The 14,777-nt window shown below is 41.8% G+C and overlaps 1 protein-coding gene and 1 long non-coding RNA gene across 2 annotated transcripts; one reads left to right on the top strand and one right to left on the bottom strand.

Moving 5' to 3' along the window:
• Positions 1 to 1,022: 1,022 nt before the first annotated feature.
• Positions 1,023 to 4,106, top strand: LOC309363793. The gene is made up of 3 exons (XR_014165591.1): positions 1,023 to 1,611; positions 2,281 to 2,345; positions 3,285 to 4,106. It is a non-coding gene; the product is annotated as an uncharacterized lncRNA (long non-coding RNA).
• Positions 4,107 to 5,859: 1,753 nt separating this feature from the next.
• On the bottom strand, positions 5,860 to 13,763 carry TNFSF13B (TNF superfamily member 13b). Its single transcript, XM_081883695.1, has 6 exons — positions 12,998 to 13,763; positions 12,777 to 12,873; positions 8,763 to 8,819; positions 7,729 to 7,841; positions 7,492 to 7,642; positions 5,860 to 6,561 (listed from the first exon to the last, which is right to left on the bottom strand). The coding sequence occupies exons 1-6, from the start codon at positions 13,304 to 13,306 to the stop codon at positions 6,449 to 6,451; spliced, it is 840 nt and encodes a 279-aa protein (XP_081739821.1). The 5' UTR covers positions 13,307 to 13,763; the 3' UTR covers positions 5,860 to 6,448.
• Between the last annotated feature and the right edge of the window lie 1,014 nt (positions 13,764 to 14,777).

The raw sequence follows: 14,777 nt of genomic DNA, 5'->3' as shown, positions 1-14,777 counted from the left end.
GGCCCACCACATGGTCTGAGGGATGGTGGACCGGCCCACAGCTGGAAAAGGTTGCTAACCCCTGAAGTATAGGATTTTGTCTTGGCACCAATCTGGTTGACTTGGCTATACTGAAAGAGGTGGGGTGGCAGGAGTGCCATCTTCTGCTTCGGCTCAGGCAGCAAAATATATTGGGCCAGCCTTGTGTGCTTTCTGCTTGAGATGCAGCCGGCCAACTATATACTGGGACTGTGAAAGGTCCATGAACTTCTGAAGTGTTTAATGGGGCTGTTTCTGCCTGGGAAATAGCAGCTGCAGAAATTCAGCTGCTCTGGGTTTCAAGTCTGTTTGGCACAGCAGTCCTAATGCTTATTCAAAAGCAAGTTCCATTGACATTGCTGGAATGTGCTGAAGAGGTGCAGACTAAACAATGCCCATGTTACTACATTTATATCCCACCTTTCCTCCAAAAAGCTAAGGTGGCCTACTTGATTTTGTCCCCCTCCATTTTATCCTTACATCAATGCCACAAGGTAGGTAAGGTTGAGAGACCAGTGAGCTTTGTGGCTGTGTGGGGATTTGAACCCTGGCCACATTGGTTCCTTGGACTATAGTAGAAAGTCAGTTATGTCTGTTCTTAAAGTGGTCGAAACATCAAATCGCATAGTATGCACATCCTTCTACCTTTTCTTCTGTTACAGACCATCCAGGATCTTAGATGCAATCTACTAATGACTTTAACACACGTTTCCTCTGTCCTTTTGCTTTCATGAAATGTTAAATGTTCTTCATTTGAACATATTTTCTCCCAATATGGTAGCAAAAGAACTATTGTGGCAGGAGCTGTCTGAAAATAAAATGCTGTTTGATGTTTAATGCCTAGGGATTCGTCTCGAAGAGAGCCAGTGTGGTGTAGTGGTTAAGAGCAGTAGTCTTGTAATCTGGTGAACTGGGTTCGCTTCTCCGCTCCTCCACATGCAGCTGCTTGGGACTGCTCTGAAGTCTCTCAGCCCCACTCGCCTCACAGAGTGTTTGTTGGGGGGGGGAGGAAGGGAAAGGAGAATGTTAGCCGCTTTGAGACTCCTTCGGGTAGTGATAAAGCGGGATATCAAATCCAAACTCTTCTTCTTCAAAGAAGGCTGCAGTGTCAACTAAAGCCTCTCCATCTCGGGCCAAGTTATCAAGAAGCTTTGTGCCGATCAGGCTGGGTAAGGACAATACAGTTAAGAAAAGGTTCTTTAGTTTGTGCTGTATTGAAAAGTGTTCTCACTTGATTCTAGACCAGGTAGCCAACGTAGTGCCATCCCTAGGTTGTTTGACTACAATTCCCACTACCGCAGGCCATTGGTCATCTGTCTGGGCCTGATGGGAGTTGTCATCCGACAACTTTTGGAAGCCACCACATCTGCTGTCTCTGTCCTAGATGTAAAAGATCGGCTCTTGGCCAGTTTTGCCTTTACTTGATAAGTAAAAACTTCCTTGTTCTTTTTTTGGTCATCCTCCTTCACCAGAGACTACAGGGGTAGCAAGCTGACACGGATTCTCCAGAATTCACTAAATGGAAATACTAAGACTGTGATTATCTGCACAGTCCCTCAGACATCCTTGGAAGAAACTCTTAGCACTTTCCAGGTAAAAGTAAAGAGTTCCATTTTCTTCCCCAAAAAGTTTTGTGGGCAAAGTTGCCCAAAGTAGCAAGTAGGCAAGAAGTTATTTCCCTCTCTTTAAACTGGCATGCTTTGTTCTAGTGTATGTATCTGCAGTTAAAGAACTGTGAGAAATCAGACTTCCTCTTCAAAGGGAAGTAATGTAGCACTTCCTCTAATAGCTGGGGTGGATATTGACATTTGCAGTAGCAACCCAACCCCTCCAACTCTTAAAAAAAGTCTATGAAGACTAAGCTTTTATGGTAGTCATGGAGTCTTGAATATCAGGCGGAAAAGGAAAGGTGGGGGGGAATGGCCTACTTGAGCTCCTGATAGTTTATTTGTTGCCCTCCAGATGTTGGAGGGCTCCAACTCCCATCAGCCATGGTCAACATGGTCAGATGATGGGAGTTGTAGTTCAACAACATCTGGAGGGCACTAGGTTGGCTAACCTAGGCTTCTCCCTTCTATGAGAGGTGAACGTATGCTGCAACATTTCGTTTAATGGGTCCCTTTTGCATTTACTGTAATAGCAAATGTTGATTTTTAAGATTCCATACTTCTGTAATTTTCGAAAAGAGATTTTAACAAAGGTATTTTTTTCTGACTTCTCCTTCAAAGAGCAGTTCTGACTGCATGTGCCTATCTCTCCTAGTTTGCGAGTACAGCAAAAAATATGGAAAATCTTAAGAGAGATCGTTGAAATGACGCCTAGAAGAAGTAAGTTGTTTACTTTGAAATCTGAGTTCTAGGCTGGAACAGGTCAAATTGCATCTATATATATATTTTTTGTTTTGTTTTTAAATGGGGTTCATGCTCTGTTTTGCCGGCAATTACACCTTAAAAGCATAGCATTCTTTTAGTTGGTGACTCGGATTATAAAACTTTTTCTTTTACCGGTAAGCTGCCTATACCAAGTGAGGAGGCCATAATCTGTGTTTAGACGCACTCTCCATTTTAAGAGTCTGGCTGAATTTTAATGGCGACCCTGAATAAAGTTGGCAACCATTTTGTGCAGAGGTTTTATTCCCGGCCCCACATACATTGGAAGGGCATGTATAAGTGTACCCCAGCCCTGTTACGCCCTTTTCGTGACATGCTGAGCAAAGTTTTTGGGTCACTTCCAGGTTCGTTGCCATATGCAACCGCATGTCTTTCGGATGTGCATTAATCGGTTGTTGTGTGTATGCAACCCTTTCCTGCAGACTTAATTTCATAGAAATGACTTAAGGAACTTAAATGCTTTCATTGTTTAATGCTGATGTTTAACCTTCACAGCAATTAGTACTTATAGTACGTTATTACCATCACAGTACAGTGGTACCTCGGGTTACGTACTTAATTAGTTCTGGAGGTCCGTTCTTAACCTGAAACTGTTCTTAACCTGAGGCACCGCTTTAGCTAATGGGGCCTCCTGCTGCTGCCGCGCCACCGGAGCACAATTTCTGTTCTCATCTTGAAGCAAAGTTCTTAACCTGAAGCACTATTTCTGGGTTAGCCGAGTCTGTAACCTGAAGCGTCTGTAACCCGAGGTACCACTGTAATATACAGATTAACAGCCACAATCCTCACAAAGCACACAGGTATCCTATCCTTACTATGAACATCGTGTGTCTTCCAACCTTTGGTATTGAAGCTTTTCCTTTCTGGTTTCATCAGAATCCCAGCTGGCACAGATCCTTGAAGAGAAGAAGGCTCTTGAAAACAAGCAGCAGGATTGTCACCGAGATGCTGGTGACACCATCTGCTTCTTCTGCATCAGCAGAGGAGTTCAAGTTAATATTTAAAAATTTAAATGTTGTGGGACCCTTGGTGGAAAACTGGTGGCTCTTCCACATTTCTTGTCTCAGCTGTTAATAAGTAACCAAATTGGGCGAGGGACGCCTGGGAATGGCTAGAAGGGTGCCACTGTAAAAAAGGACCTTCTGATGTGTAGAAGCTTAACCTAGCTCTGTTGCAGCATGCTTGAAGCAGGAAGTTCATCCTGGGAAGCTGGTATATCTCCAGTGAGCTGCTGCTGGTGGTGGTGGCCTTGCATGTATAATCAATCAGAACACTATTGTTTAGTCTTAGCCAAATGCCTTGAATTCTTTGGTCAGTTTGTCAATTTTAATGTAATGCTGCGCCACACCTAATACTTATTATTCAATTAATAAGGTAAACTCTCGAAATTTTAAATCTTCAATTTTTATAATATTGCTCTTGGTGTTGTTTACTATTAAACTGGCTTGTTGTTTTTAATATATTGCTTTGACACCTCTACAGAATTTTTCTCCAAGTGCTGATAGTTCTATCGTTTTTTGCAGAAAGGCCCAAGTTCAAAGGTTTTTTCGGCGTCTATTAGCATAAATGCTACTTTTTTGCTAGGTCTTAATTCCAAATATTCAATTAAATCAATAACCACTCTAGTGTTTGTTTTCATATGTCTGTTTGGTAGAAAGCCCAATCATAATTCATAGTATCTTTTACTATTAATTTGAGTCTGCTTGCCAGGATGCCCACAAATCTAGACAGATTAGAGAACTGGGCCAAAACAAACAAGATGAACTTTAACAGGGAGAAATGTAAAGTATTGCACTTGGGCAAAAAAAATGAGAGGCACAAATACAAGATGGGTGACACCTGGCTTGAGAGCAGTACATGTGGAAAGGATCTAGGAGTCTTGGTTGACCACAAACTTGACATGAGCCAACAGTGTGACGCGGCAGCTAAAAAAGCCAATGCAATTCTGGGTTGCATCAATAGGAGTATAGCATCTAGATCAAGGGAAGTAATAGTGCCACTGTATTCTGCTCTGGTCAGACCTCACCTGGACTACTGTGTCCAGTTCTGGGCACCACAGTTCAAGAAGGACACTGACAAACTGGAACGTGTCCAGAGGAGGGCAACCAAAATGGTCAAAGGCCTGGAAACGATGCCTTATGAGGAACGGCTAAGGGAGCTGGGCATATTTAGCCTGGAGAAGAGGAGGTTAAGGGGTAATATGATAGACATGTTCAAATATATAAAAGGATGTCATATAGAGGAGGGAGAAAGGTTGTTTTCTGAGGCTCCGGAGAAGCGGACACGGAGCAATGGATCCAAACTACAAGAAAGAAGATTCCACCTAAACATTAGGAAGAACTTCCTGACAGTAAGAGCTGTTTGACAGTGGAATTTGCTGCCAAGGAGTGTGGTGGAGTCTCCTTCTTTGGAGGTCTTTAAGCAGAGGCTTGACAACCATATGTCAGGAGTGCTCTGATGGTGTTTCCTGCTTGGCAGGGGGTTGGACTCGATGGCCCTTGTGGTCTCTTCCATCTCTATGATTCTAAATAATTTATAATTGTTGTTTAATAGTGAGATGGGTCTGTAGTTACTTACTGGCTCTCTAGGTGTTCCTTGCTTATGAATTAATACAATATTTGTTCTTGCCATGACATTGGAATTTTACCTTCTTCCAATATTTTATTCATTAGATTTTTTTAAAAGGCAGGACTATGTTATCCTCCAGGAATAAGGAGAGATTCATTCTTCCCCATATTTCTAGATTCCTTTTTATCATTCCAACATTTTGCATAATTATCTTTATAAATATTAATATTTTGATCTTGTTTAAATGATTTTGTCAGCCACTCTGAAAGGTATAAAAAGGAAAGATGGCCTAGAAATAGGAATATTTACACACCCACTTTGTCTTACCTCTTTTCTGTTTCCCTTTCAAGAGCCTCAAACCAAAAGTGGGTATGTCTTTCCAGATCTAATAAATCAGTATTTTCTAATTTGACCCAATCCTGTATCCAAGTAATGCAGCTTACCTCATAGAAAAAATTTCAGTCTGGAAGACAGCCATTTTTTCATATGTGGTGGAATTGTAAAATAATTATAAATTATTGGGATATGATTTATAATGAAATGAAAAAAATGTTCAAGTTAACCTTTGGTAAAAGTTCAGTAGCATTTTTATTAGGTATTGTAGTGCAATATTTACCAAAAGATAAGAATCTCTTTATGTATGCGACAACAGTGGCCAGACTACCTCAAAGATGGAAAAGCGACAAAATACCAACAAAAAGGGCATTGGCAAGAAAAGTTGATGGAATACGCTGAAATGGCGAAGTTAACTGAGCAACTCAAAGATAAGGACAATAATGACTTTTTAAAAAATTGGGAACCTCTCTCTCTCTCCCTCTCCCTCTCTCTCTCTATATATATGAGAACAGAATGAGAACAGAAATCGCACGGTGGCGGCGCGGCAGCAGTGGGAGGCCCCATTAGCTAAAGTGGTGCTTCAGGTTAAGAACAGTTTCAGGTTAAGAATGGACCTCCGGAACAAATTAAGTTCTTACCCCGAGGTACCACTGTACATGGCTGCCTTCAGATGTCTTCTAAAAGTCAAATAGTTGTTTATTTCCTTGGCATTTAATGGGTGGTCATTCCACAGGGCACGTTCTGCTGAATAGTAATGCATCTCCCCTCCTTCCTCAAAAGAAAATTGATGTTGAAAATTGTAAGTCCTGCTATACTAGCTGTTGGGGGAGAGAAACAGTAGAGAGGGCTATTGCATTTCCAGGTGGCCACTGTAGGAAGTAGAACACTAAACTAATCAAACACAGATCAGTTGTTGGTCTGATTCAAGACTGTTCTATTTAGGCTCTTATGTAACAAATGCTATATTTATATTCTTCTTACAAGTTTCATTTCTGGTAACCCACATGAGGTGGGTGTACCACATCCAATCAGCTTCCTGTTTTCATTAAAACAGAAAACAGTACTCCATGAACCAACTAACTAAAAATGAAACACGCAACAGATCCAAGCCTTTGTACAATGCACAATGAAGAGCTTCACAGAAGTCTGACTGCACCAAAAAAAGTGGCATCTCCATTCAAGACTATCTTGGCTCCTATCCGTGGAACGGTGAGCTGAAGCTCATCCCCTTCTTCTAATTTTGCAATACCTGCCAAGAGAGTTTGAATATCCTTACAGAAATGTAAACATATAAACATGTACAGATTGTTATCAGTCAGTCCAGAGACACCTCTTTGATTTAATGTTGTTATTGCTGTGTTGCTAATAATAAGGTCCCAGGATGTAAAATAAAACTTATAATGCAACAAATCAAACATTTTATTTTCCCAAGTACAGCATAATACTTGGAAAGAGACTATGTGGGTCTCCAGCAAGTGTTGGGAAGCAACACCTGTGTGACACATATGGTATCAGTCTGGGTGGGTGACTCTCTTCCTAACTCCATAGGATTTTTGAGAGGCTAAAGGGGTGGACAATTATATACACTGCCAGAGATCCTTGGAGAAAGTGCAATATATAAATGTAATAAAATATAAAAAATAAAGATTGACTTCTAGAACTGAGGCCCAAGTTGGTGGCCACAGCTTTCAGGTCATGGAACAGGAAACGGAAGCCCTAAACTACCCACAACAGATCTTAAGCATGATGTGAGCATTGCTTATAGACAGTTAATCATGCAAGTTCTCCAACACACACTTTTCAAGGGCAGGAAGTCATGTGAATTGTTCCTCCACCACACAGAGACTTATTTGTCACCCAGGTAAGCATTTGCACTCAGGCTTCAAAATTACTGAGCACATTCTGCTGAAAGTAGCTTGAAATAACAGCTACAACTCCACTGAGGAGAATCTATTATTGTCTTTGAATACTGTTCACAGGCAACCACCACAGAGTAGGTAAAGATAAGGAATTTAGGAATTTATGTATGAAACTTAATGAGTTCAGTGAGTGGTTGCAGAAATATGTGGTACACACCCACACCACTTAGAAACACTGTGTCAGATATATTTTTAAGCTCCTTCTCATTCCATGGTTGTGGGACTTGACAAAATGTATTTAGGACAGGTAACGTATTTACCAGCAGTATAACAAGAATTGTTAGGATTAGTGAGAGGCATGTTTTGGATGCAACGAAATAATGTAACCAAACTGAGATCATCACCAACTACATGCGCTTTTTTCCTCTGGATCCAATGTCCCATTGCAAACATTTCATCTGTATACAAAACCTGAAGGATAAAGACAGACAAAATTGATTACACTATGAAACTTTAAGAAAACAGAACAAACTACGGGAGCTTACTGAATTCTTTACCTGACCATATATGAAGAAGTAGCCAGTTTCTCTGACAAGTATTTTATTTCCTTGCTCTTCAAGAGCAGTTCCTCTTTTAAAGCTAAGAAGCCATGGAACTATACTTGAACCATCTAAAAGAAACAAAAAAATAATAATGTAAGAATAAGCTAATCAGTTTATGTTTCCTTTTAGTATCAAAGGCATGTTGCTGACTTTTGAAGAGAATCAGTTGGATTTTTTGAAATTGGTCGTTTCTACCTGTAAGATGAGATTCAAAGAGCTGTGGTAACAACTTATTTCTACCTACCGGTACTTGTTTTTCTCTTGGGTCACCAGGAATAAGGCACCCTCTCCCCATCACAGATTATTCATGTTTTCAAAAATTTCTGGAAAGTTGGGGGTCCCCACAACTGCAGCAGTGCAGCAAAAATAGAAAATGTGGATTGCCCTAGTATGCACCACTTGAGCTGGTATGGCTAACTTTTCTCCGGGCTGACAGCCAGACTGACCCATGGGTCAACTATCTAAGTGGACGTGGCCATTTTTTCCAAAAAGAAAAAGAAAAAAGAACAATTTGAGGGGTCTTGAGGAAGGTCACCTCTTGGCATCACAGAAACACAACAGAGGGCATGCATTTAACATCTTTAGAAAAAGAAATTGACATATTTGGAAGGGCCAAATCTTTTGAAACCACAGTGGGGAACAGAAGGAACCAAGCCAGGCCTCTTGGGATGCTGTCTGCAGCCCACAGGGTAGCAACCCCTGCACTAGCACAAGTGCAACAACGGAACAGAACTCAGATACAGTGCTCACCTGAGCATGTGCTCCAATGAAGCAGCAGCTCACAGGATTTGAAGACAGGGTCACCATTTCAGCATAAGGCTGTGCTGACAAATTCCCATTGGAAATGTGAAGGGATCTTACTAATGGAAATGAAAAGCTGAGCACAATTTGATGTTTCTTGCCCTGTAGCAAGTGAAATGGAATCATAGGTGGTGCTGCCCGTTTATTTGTGGCAAGAGTAAAATGAGGTTTAAAAAATGCTGCATTACCATGTTGCTGAATGTCACGCTTGCTGTCGGCCATCAGCTGAAGACATGACTGTAGAACTGAAGGGGGAACACAAGGAAGTAACTAAAATATACATCCCAGCAGCCGAGAGACAAAAGTACAATTCCCCTGCAGTGGCCGCAGAAGCAGAACAATATTGACGGTAGGTTCTCTGTGTGTGTGTTTCTCCTGTCATCAGGGGCAGAGGAAGAGGGGTGCGGTGGGGGCAGGCCACCCCTGGTGTCACCAAAGAGACAAAATGCCGGGCAGCACTCACCGTGGGGCCTGCAGCGTGTCTGAGCCACGCGTCTCTCCTGGGAGTGACGTGGTAGCTTGGGCGCCCACAGGCTCCACGCTGCCCCAAATGGTCCGCCCGCCACCACCTCCCCCTCAGCGGTAGGGCGGCTGAGTGGGAAGAGGCAGGCAGACTCCGGAGGCCCCGCGGAGCACGCTGCCCCCAGCTGGTCCCGCCTTGTGGGTAGCTGGCCCCGCCTCTGGGCGCAGGGTACGCACGCAGCCCCAGGCGCCCGATTGGCTTGCTCCACCGCTGCCTGCCGTCCCCCCTGCCCCCTGCAAACTCAAATTACTCCTCCTAACTAGTGTTGGGGGAGCTGCAGCCCATGGAATGTCAAGGCTTCATGTCATTGTGATGCCAGGTGACCGGCATGTGACAAGTGGCCTCACCCACCTGTCAAAACGTGGCACAAAAGGGCTGAGGATAAGGATCCTACCAAATTGCCAGATCCAGTTTCCCATACCCAACTTAAGTTCTTGCTATATTTTGTAAAGTAGTGTTTTCTAATTTTTTTTTTGCTATTTGTACCCCACTCTTCAGCCCAAAAGGATCCCAGAGCAGGCTACATACACACAATTGAAACAAGGCAGTCCATGCAAAATTAAGGAATGTTAGAAGGATGCTGGAATAAAGTTATGTGGTTTTAGCAGTAATGTTATAAAGGAGTATGTAAAAATGGGTTGTCAACAGGTGAGAATGCAAAGTTACAACATATTAAGATAAATGATTAAGATAAAAACAAAGATGGAAAGGATTTGCTGAATTAACTAATTGAACTAGAATACAAAAAAGGGAGGTGTGAGGAGGTCAAGGAAACAAGTAAATGAAAGATAAGCTATGGAAAAATTGATTTGTTTTTAATTTTTTTATTTTTCAGTTTTTTTGTAATTTTTTGTTTTATTACTTTTTTCTTATGTTTGTAATTTTTTGTAATTTTAATAAATATTATTATAAAAAAAAGAAACAAGGCAGTCCATGCCCACAGGCCAACAATCAAAACAGAACAAGTCATGAACGTGAAAAGGGCCTGGAAAAGAAGTAGGAAACTTGTTCATGAATGGACTCAATTTAGGGGTGAATTTAGGAGGTCAAGATGACACCAAATTATTCAGTGTGGTAAAAGACAAGTTACTCTGATAACTTGTTAATAACAAAAATGAAATTTTATTTATTTTGTTTTTTTATGTCTGTTTTTAGATTTCATATTGTAATTGTTCTGGGATGCCTTTGTAGAACTGCCTATGGTTTGTATGAATAGTCTAAAATGGAAGATTACCCTCATGTAGCTGAGTGTAGTACAGAGCTCAAACAAATTACAGTGGTACCTCTGGTTACAAACACTTCAGGTTACAAACTCCGCTAACCCAGAAGTAGTACCTCGGGTTAAGAACTTTACCTCAGGATGAGAACAGAAATTGTGCGCCGGTGGTGCGGCGGTAGCAGAGTCCCCATTAGCTAAAGTGTACCTCGGGTTAAGAACTGTTTCAGGTTAAGAATGGACCTCTGGAACGAATTACCGTATTTTTCGCTCTGTAAGACACGCCAGGCCACAAGACGCACCTAGTTTTTGGAGGAGGAAAACAAGAAAAAAAATATTCTGAATCTCAGAAGCCAGAACAGCAAGAGGGATCGATGTGCAGTGAAAGCAGCAATCCCTCTTGCTGTTCTGGCTTCTGGGATAGCTGCGCAGCCTGCATTCACTCCATAAAACGCACACACATTTCCCCTTACTTTTTAGGAGGGAAAAAGTGAGTCCTATAGAGCAAAAAAGACGGTAAGTTCTTAACCCGAGGTACCATTGTAAAAATTAAAGGTTAATGGAGAATGGTTTTCTGTCATCAGATTTATTTTAATGGCATTAAGTTCAGGTATTTGCAATTCTGAACAAAAATTAATTCAGTTAGCAGAATGAAGCAAAGCAAACATTGAAATGAGTACTTTATTGACTACCATTTGAGGAATTAATGTTTGAGTAAGACCATACCAAACCAAAAGCTCTGAGCTTCAAAATTTGCCCCTTTAAATACAACAGATATAGAAAGTGAAAGGCAGCTATGGTAGATGTGTTACGTTGAGCAAAAATGGGATTTATCCAACACAAAACATAATGAATCTACTTTTCCAGAATAGTACAGATTTTTATGGTGACATACCACCAGCTTCTGAAAATATTGATCTATACAGATTCAGTATTCTATTTTTTTTAACAGATTAACCATTACTTATTTATCTGCTAATTGTGTATCGTGTCTTTCCACCAAAATCGTGTTGAAGGCTAATAGTAAAAGAATACAAATATATTGTAAGAGAGAAAACCAGCAAAAGGTCGCTTACTGTTTACAAATTTTAGCAATGTGGCTTCAATGAATCTGCATAGTTAGTTTGTTCACCTTCTATAGATAAAATCACACTAGTGAACCTACCAGGGTTGAAGTGTTCCCCATGAGTAAAAACAATAGAGCAGACCAGGTGTGAGGAACATTTTTCATCCTAAGTGGGAAACATTATGGAGACCACCAGCGGAGCAAGCTGATCGGGCGCCTGGGGTGGCGCGCATGCCCTGTGACTGGAGTCTGCCTGCCTCCTCCCACCCAGTCGCCCAACAGCTGAGGGAGAGGGGGCGGGTGGACCGTTTGGGGAGCCGCGTGGCTCAGGCATGTTGCAGGCCCCACGGTGAGTGCCGCCTGACATTTTGTCATCCCCCTCAGTGGTGACACCCAGGGTGGCCCGCCCCCGCCCCCTTCCTCCGGCACTGGAGGCCACATGCTAGTAGTGGGCAGCGCCAGAGGTAGAAGGCTGTGGAGCAAGCAAGCACAATTCTAGGGTACACTGCAGCTAAGCAAAAGCTCTCAGGGAGCTGGGAGAGCAGAGATTGTGACCTGGAGAGAGTCCTAAGGAATGGATTGAGCCGTTCAGTCCCTAGGTCTGAGATTTCTTACACACACACTGCTTTTTTTCCTAAAAAAATATTTAGGGGTAGTCTCATTTTCCTACTAATATTGAAATACTGCCCCTCAATGAGGCCAAACGTAAGATACACAAAATGTTTAGGGGTATGCGTACCACTGCATCCCCCCAGAAAAAAAGCATTCTGTGTGTGTGTGTGTGTGTGTGAGTGTTACATTTTTCCAAAACCATATTCATATTAAAATAAACATTTCCCCATTCATATCTTTCTTTAAAATAAACCAGTAATTTACAACTTCCCTTCTTCCCCCTCCCTGGTTCCTTCAATTCTCCCACCTATTCTTGTATTTTCATTTAATTCTCTTAATCCTTTATTATTCCTTTGTTATGTGTTATACTGTTGAATTTACCTTACTCCTACTAATGTTTTCACATGTTTATTGTTGTTTTCCAGATACTCCACAAAAAAATTCCATTCTTATATATATACTTGATCTTCTTGTTCTCTTACTTTATTTGTTAGACCTGCTAACTGCATATTCTGCCATTTTTAATTGCCAATCCTCCTTATTTAGGACATCACTTACCTGCCATTTCTGGGCTAACAAAATCCTAGCTGCTGTAGCAGCACACATAAATAGCTTTTTCTGAGACCTAGGTACTTCCGTCTGTACTATTTTCAAAAGAAATGCCTGATTACCATAATTTTGGCTGCATGCCACAATCCCAGCAAAAAGGCTTACATGGCTTTCATATTTGTTAGCCCATTTACTCCCTGGGGACCTGTCTTCTTTACTCAGCTCTTTTCACTTACCTGCTTCTCCTGCGCGCGGAGGAGACCTTTTCCCCCTGTGTTTGTCTCCACTCCACATTATCTCTTCGCTACTTTGATGTGGTCCAGAAGAAATTTGCTGCCAACAACATATGCAGAAAGTCAATATTAGGGCTGTGACTCCTGTCCTTCCCCAAAGCGAATGGAAATTGCAGAACACACAAAAAAGTACACATTTCCTTCCAAATGGGCCTGCAGCTCACCTGACTAGAAGCACCTTCTAATACATTCAAGTAGGGAATGAAGGAATTGGTCTCTTTGCTCTTTTCCCAAGACCTCAAGTGCTGTGGAAATGATGTCCTTGTCTGGACCCTGCAGTTCAGCTTGCTGCTCAGCATGGCTAGTTCTGACTTTAATGCTGTAACATAGTAGAAAGAGACGGCTGCAAGGCAAGATGACATGAACACTGCAAGCCCCAGGAATATTAGTAAGAACCCTTTAGGATCCAAGCCATTAAAAGGATGGGAGGTGGTGATATGGCTCTTTCCTCGTGTGTAGGTCATAAATGCCATGCCTCCTTCCTTAAACACCAGATGAAAACTTCAGCTGATTCTTTCTGATGAATAACCACATCTTGCCAGTTGCATCCAAGATATGTGGCCAAAATGCAGACAGCACTTACTTCCTGTCATGTGGTTCTGTTGATGCTATATGCATGACATTTAATGTTTGCTTCTGCTTTATGGCTCTGTTTCTGTAGTTCCCCAACTCACCTTCCTCATTTCAGTTTCAGCTTCACGTATAGCAGTTCAGCTACACAGCTGTGTATGACCTTCACCACATGTCTGGTCATTTTGAATTCCATTGCACTCTTAGATAGCAACCTGTGTTGGAAACCCTTGGCAAGGTGTAGAGAATACAATGTATTGGCTCCGAGTATCAAACATGACAGAATTAGATATTTTCATTTTCCTCTTATACAGTCATACCTCAAGTTGAATGTGCTTCGGGTTGAGCTCATTCGAATTGTGCTCCACGGCAACCCAGAAGTAAATCCTATCAAACTACAGGAATTAACAATGCTACACTTGTTTTTCAAAAATCCCTAAGAAATAATTATGTTAAAGCTCCTAGACCATGTATGTCTTATTGATACACTAAGGCTGCAACCCTATACCAATTTATGGAAATGGCTCATTGATCGCAGTGGGGTTTAGAATCATAGAATCTTAAGAGTTGAAAGGGACCCAAGAGTCATCTAGTCCAATCCCGTGCTCTGCAAGAAACACAGTTAAGAATCTCGGACAGATGGTCACCCAACCTCTGTTTAAACACCTCCAGTGAATGATGGTCCACCACTGTCCACTGTTGAACAGTTATTTCTGTCAAAAAGTTCTTCCCATTGTTTTAGTTGGAATCTCCTTTCTTGTAATTTGAATCCATTGGCTTGTGTACTGTCCTGCAGTGCAGGAGAAAACAAGCTTGCTCCATCGTCCATGCGACAGCCTTTTGGATATTTCAAGATGACTATTACATCTCCTCTGTCTTCTAGTTTCCAGGCTAAACATACCCAAATTTCTCAACCATTCCTCATAAGACATGGTTTCCAGGCACTTTATCATCTTGGTTGCCCACCTCCAAGGTTGTCAATACCCTTTGTAAACTGTGGCGCCCAGAACTGGACACAGGACTCCAGGTGTGGCCAGACCAAGGTAGAATAGTGTGGGACTATTACATCCCTTGATTAGGTCACTATCCCCAGCCAGCTATCCCCTATCCTATATTTGTGTACCTGGCTATTCCTAGCTAAGTGCAGAACTTTACATTTGTCCCTATTGAAATTCATTTTGTTAGTTTGGGCAGTGATCTCTGATCCATAAAGATTATATTGAATCCTGACACTATCTTCTGTGGTATTAGCTACCCCTCTCAGATTGGTGTCATCAGCAAATTTGATGAGCATCTCCCACTATTCCTCCATCCAAGTCCATTATAAATATGTTGCTCAACAATGGGGCCAGGACAGAACCCCGCAGCACCCAC

Source organism: Podarcis melisellensis (genome assembly GCF_964234715.1).
Source record: "Podarcis melisellensis genome assembly, chromosome: 1".
NCBI lineage: Eukaryota > Metazoa > Chordata > Lepidosauria > Squamata > Lacertidae > Podarcis > Podarcis melisellensis.
This window is presented reverse-complemented; position numbering and strand designations above follow the sequence as displayed.